The sequence below is a fragment of the Alligator sinensis genome, unplaced genomic scaffold, assembly GCF_000455745.1.
Source record: "Alligator sinensis unplaced genomic scaffold, ASM45574v1 scaffold872_5, whole genome shotgun sequence".
NCBI lineage: Eukaryota > Metazoa > Chordata > Crocodylia > Alligatoridae > Alligator > Alligator sinensis.
In genome coordinates, this window is record NW_005842730.1 from 730,844 (window position 1) to 736,843 (window position 6,000).

General features: G+C 53.1%; 1 protein-coding gene across 1 annotated transcript in view; it reads right to left on the minus strand.

Moving 5' to 3' along the window:
- Positions 1–6,000, minus strand: part of CELSR2 (cadherin EGF LAG seven-pass G-type receptor 2) — a gene marked incomplete at its 5' end in the record, with an annotated part of 77,399 nt that overhangs the window by 69,710 nt on the left and 1,689 nt on the right. Inside the window, one exon of the mRNA XM_006034379.3 lies at positions 5,073–6,000. This exon is cut by the window's right edge and continues 1,689 nt beyond it. Coding sequence (XP_006034441.1) covers positions 5,073–6,000 — 928 coding nt within the window. The remainder of the gene's footprint in view (positions 1–5,072) is intronic.

Genomic DNA, 6,000 nt, shown 5'->3' on the forward strand with positions numbered 1-6,000 from the left:
TCCCCATATGCATCTTGCACCAGGAAACTTCCCATGCTCCCCCTGATTCAATGTCATCCTGCTACATCCAGCAACCCCCCTCTTAAGGCCCCTTCCTCTTGTGTTTACACCCTGGTGTCCTCAACCATTCAATTGATTCACGTGGACTTGACTCACATAATCTCTCACGCAGCTCAATCCCTCCAGCCCCAGAGTGTCTTTGTCACCCTGCCCTGAGCTCCTTGATAGCAGGACCCTGATGGGTCCAGAACAGAGACCAGAGACAGGGACTGTCCCCTCGCTCCGGAGGAACCGGGAGCCTCTCAGTGCTCATCTCTCCTCTATCCTGGTCCAGGAGAATCTGCCATACCCCACAGGCACGTGCACACTTTGCCTCTCCCTCTTATGCCCATGGCTCTGACTTTCGGTGCTACCCTAAAGGCACATGGCTACCTCTCAGTGGCCAATGGGGCAGGCCAGTGCGTTTGTGGCAACACATGTGCTCTGGTCCCTGACCCATGTAATGTCTCTCCAGCAGCTAACAGGCAACAGTCTCAGCTAAGGTCCTGTGTGTCTTACCAATACATGCCCTTCCAAGCAGTGTAGGTTGAAGTTGGTTAAGCTCCAGACCTCCTTATTTCTCACCCCTCGCAGTTGCTCCCCTCTGTACTCTAATAGCAGCACTGGCCTTTACATGGCAGAACCCCCAGATCTGCATGCATCTGTGTTCCCTGAACTCTCTCACATCAGCTTCACTTAGCCCAAAGACCAGGCAGACAGCCTGAGTGACACCAACCCCCATTACCTCTCGTTTCCCCTCTCCCACCTCAACACCCACTCTCCTTGGGGTTGCAGTGAGCACTAGTGTCTTATCAGCTCCCCAGATACAGCTTGTAGGGTAGGCACAAAGCAACTCAGCAGACTGAAGTTTGGCCTATGCGAACAGGCTGAAAACTACTGTTTTATTCTCTACAGCTGCTAGTACTACAAAGGGCAGCAGAGCCAGGAATGAGGGGTGTCAGTCAAAAAGTGTGGGGGAAGCCCAGAGGTGGGATATCAGGGAGCTACAGGACAGGACTGAGGATCACTTAAGAAGAGCAGGATCAAGGTGCACTTGAGCTATGGGTGGGATAAGCATGAAGCCTGCAGGTCAGGACTGGCACAGCTGGAACACTGGCATAATACCAGAGGTTAGTCCTGGCAGAAATTGGTAGGGGGAAGGGTAAGGGGCACAGCTCAGGCCTGGCAGATCTAATACCTCCTGCTTTCACTGGGTGCTAAAATTTACTTATAACTTCTAATATGTGGAAGGCCATGGACTTGTTGCACAATGGGCATATCTGGCAAAAAAAACAGACCATAGTATATTCAATCTCACTTACACAGGAGCCGGTTAGTCCTGACTCTCCCCCTGACCCCGGTCAGTTTATCTGAGATCCCTCCAAGTAAGAGTCACAATCCAAGGCCTCATTTCCTTGCACATGTATGGGCTTAGGCTGGCAGGGGCTCCAGGAGAAGACCCAGCCCTTGACTGGCCTCCCCTCCAGAACTAGCCCTAGCAGATCTCCCTCACACCCCAGGCTGCAGCAGCGCTCTGGCCCGCTGCTTGCAGGATCTCCTTGCCACCCAGGTACTTAAGGCACGGCTGAATCTCCTGGAACTCGCCCAGCACAGCCCCAGAACCAGGATGAAAACAGGAGGTTAAAGGATGCCACGTGTCTGAGCTACTGACACCTCCCAGCTGCACTGCAATTACAGCCCCACGCTTGCCCCCAGGCAGAGGGAGGCCTTAGATGGGCTATCCCAGCACCCGCCAGGGGCACCTCAGCTGCTGTCACTAGAATCATCAGGACTCTTCCTAGTGGGGGATGACCCAGCTCCAGCAGCTACCTGCCCTCTGCGCAGGCTAGGATCCTCTGCCCCTCCCGGAAGCAGGTGCACAAGCAGGCACCCTGCTGAGCATCTAATTGCCAAGGCTCAGAGACAGCTGCTCCCAAGCAGCCCCCAACTTGCAAGCTCCAGATTGGTCCCTAACAGGCCTGCACCGATCCACCACGCTGTACATGCAAACTAAGCCTTCTGCTGCATTAATAAGGGACTCAATGCCCCAGTGTTGCGCTGACAGGGATCCCATCAGGCCACCCCTCCCCCACCTCCACCCACCCACCAGCAGGCGAGTAATGCGATAGTTTTGGATGGCTGAACATTCCCATCTGCAGCAGAGATACACCGCCCCCAAAAGCCAGACCAAGCCTGGGAGCCACTCTGATAACACGCAAGCTGCACAAATCACATGCAGTGTCTGCCCCACAGTGCAGCAGGAAGGATGCTGCTCCACACTCAGCAGGCCTGGGCGAGTGGCCATCCCTGCTGAATGGCTTGGCACAGGGGCTGCCCCATGAGCAGAGTCCAGAGCAGCAGTGATGCCAGCATGGGGCAGAGGGAGGTCACATTTCCCTGCTCACCAGAAATGCAGCCTCAGCAGCTCTCCTCCCTGCATCCTACAAAGCACATGTCCCCTCTGCACGGCACTGTGCACCTTGCATCCTTGACACACCTTGCTTCCAACCTGCCATGCCTTCTGCGCACAGGACAGTCCACCCAGCACAGCACAGCCAGCCACTGGGGAAAGAAACTTTTCTTTCAAAGCCACAGCAGTCTCCCTACATCAGGGGAAGGTTGGCCTGCAAGCTCTTTTCCAAAAGCAAACTCAGATCCTTGGCTCCCAGGCTCAGGGCAAAAGGGAAACATGTGCCAACTAGTAGGAGGGAAACTGCAGAGTCAGGAGAGAGGGGAAGAGGAGGTGGAGATACCTAGGCCCTGCCCCTGCGAGCCTCTGAAAGACTTGGAAAAGATTTGAGATGCAGAACCCGATCCCTTCTCAGACCCAGCATAAGGGACTCACACTGGTGAAGGGTACCAGCCTGGCTGCCCTGATTTAGATCATGGGAAGCAGTAAGAGTGATCCCACCCTCCGAGAAAAAAAAATCTCTGTCCCCAAGGCCCATTCAGTCCCTGGCTTCCCTGCTAAGGTGCAAATCTACCCATCCTCTACTTAACTTCAGATTAACACTGCTAATTCTGTTTCTCTGCTCTCCCCAGACAAGGCAGGGTGGTAGGCCACATGGCCTGGAAGCCATGAGCAAGAAAGGGGCAATCACAATAAAGGCTAAGTTGTTTTTCCCAGTGCTAGCTGGGCCCAGGCGTGCCACAGCCACACATCTAAGTGCACGCTGTTTAGTCCAGTGGTTCTCAAACTTTTTAGACTCAAGACACCCTCATTAAACTCAAGGCAAGGTAGTTAAGAATCGCTGGTTTTAATCTCCCTGTGCCTCATTTCCCCTTGCACACAATGGGCATAACGGCACTACAGCTAATACAATAAAGACTGCCAGGTGTTCAGATACTACAGCAATGGGGATAACAGCACTGCTGCTAATACAATAAAGACTGCCAAGTGCTCTCATACTATGGCAATGGGACCACAGGCAGAGTAACAGTTTTCCCAGTACCAGGGCACCTGTTGGGGGAAACCTGAACCAGGCAGAAGGTGGGGAGGTGCGGCAGATCAGAGCCTGCCATCCGGTCACAGGTTTCTCAGCCCAAAGGCGCTGCTGTCTCACAGTCAAAGCCTAGGGCAAATGCCACATGGAGACACAAGCAAAACCCAACCTTTGCCCCATGAAAAAAAAGTCACTCTCAAAATATTTGTTGCCAGCCAGCCTGCAGTCTGTCAATGGCTCTTCTGAGAATCCCCATCTCCTCCCAGAGCAGTGCCTGACCTCAGGTCCCTGCCAGAGGCAGCACAAAAGAAACACTCAAGGATTGCAGTGCCTCGTCCTAGTGCTGGCCAAGGCAGAAACGACCACATGTTGTAACTGGATCTCTGTGCCAAGATCCACCCAGCCCATTGCCCCTGGCAGCTCTTGTACTGCTTTGACGTTGCTCCCTAATCCCACTACTCTGTTGGTACGGTACAGCTGTACAGGGGGTGCAGAGTAAAGGCTCAATGCCACCGAAAAACACTGGGAAGAAGGATGCACCTACAGGGATTGTCCCTTCCAGCCAGGCCCTGCTCCCACTGTCAAAACCTCCACCGCAAGAACCACCACGACACACAACCTACGTGTTTGCACTGTGGCCTGAACAAACTGGCAGAGCTGGCCCTGTAGCACTGAGCCAGGTATCAAGCAGCTACAGCAGCCAGCACAACCCAGGCTTGGTCCCACATCCTGCACCTTTGCCACACTATTTGTGCTAAGAGAGAGGGGAGTGAAAAGTTTAATGCAAGGCCCCCCAGCAGTCCCAGCAAGTCCTTCCAGTTAAGGCTTTGAAAGGTGGAAAAAGACAGGAGCCGGCAAGTCAGTGACTGCCCTGTCCAGCCATGTAATAATGGTCCACCTGTTCCCACCGAGCTGCTGAGACAAGGACACATCTTCACAGTCCAGGCGCATGCACAGAAAAATAAGCTTAGAACAACGCTGCCCCAAAAGCTGATTCTTTTCAGAAAGGGGAGAGGGGTTTCTTTCACAGGAGCTCCTGCAAAAGGCTAAGCAGGACTCAGTGCAATTCCAGCCACAGTGAGGGTAGGAAGGCATCCATCTGGATCAACAGATATACTCTGAGTTTGCACTTGGGTGAGGCAGATGTAACCTAATCCAAAGCGACCACTCAAACACATTCCTCCCCTTCCTGCACTCCAAAACTCAACTCACACTAACGGCCAGAGAGCTTGCCAAAAGGTGACCACCAGCACTGAACATCCAGCTTTAAATTAACGTCGCTGGCCAACGGGGACATCCCCAAAGGACAGGCTAGACTCTCCACCACACTATTTAGGTCAGGATTGGGTGTTTTTTTGAACGAAGGACACTGCCCGAGTTCTGAGTAGGATCACAGAGTGGATATTTTAGACCTGTATTTTGCAAGGTATCAGACTAGCTGGCCATAATGATCCCTTCCAGGGGCAAAATCTGGGCCCTATATATACATCCATAGAAAAACTCCCCAAGGCTTGGCAAGAACCTGAATTTCCCAGTGACGACAATTTCTGAAATTTCTATTACAACAGCCCCGACCAGACAGCCTCTTACCTGACACGGACACCCTCATGATGGCCTCCAGAGGCCTGTTGTTATCCAGGGCCCTGCTCAGCCTCAGCTCCCCAGTGCTATGGTTCAACAGGACCAAGTTCAGCTCGTTGCCTTGCTCAAAACTGTAAGTAAGCCTATCAGAGACATCAGGGTCATAAGCTGGGATCCGGCCAATGACATCGCTTGGGAAGCTGCTGGACTTGTTGTTGATGTAGTTGTTGAAGATGATTTCAAAGTTCTTCAGAACTGGGCTGTTGTCATTCTTATCCAACAGGCGGATGTGCACGGTGGCCCGGCTCACCAGAGGGGCCGAGGTAGCCTGGACCACAATGACATATTCCGACTTGGCCTCGTAATCTAAATCCATCAGTGCTGTCAGTTCCCCAGAGAAGATGTCAAGCTGGAAGACCTCTGGGATGTTGCCTTCAACAATCTGGTACATTATCTGGGCATTCGTGCCCTCGTCCGGGTCACTAGCTGTGATTCGGGCCACCACCAGCCCGATGGGACTGTTCTCCTCCACAAAGATGTCAAACTCATCCCGCTCAAACACGGGGGGATTGTCGTTCACATCCAAGATGGTGATCTGGATGTCAATAGGAGTCCTCATAGGTGGGAGGCCCTTATCCACAGCATAAGCCTTGAGCATATAGAGAGGGACATTCTCTCTGTCCAGCCTCCGCAGGGTCCGGACGATGCCCGAGGTGGACTCGATGATGAAATCTCCATCTCCATCGTCTCCCCCCTGGAAGGTATAGAAGACCCTCCCATTGAGCCCCGAGTCCCGGTCGGTGGCAGAGACCTGTAGGACACTAGTGAAGGCTGGGACGTCTTCATACACAGAGCCCTGATAGTTATCCCGCAGGAACTGAGGCGCGTTGTCATTCACATCATTGACCAGGATCTCCAGGTAGGTGGTATCAGATTT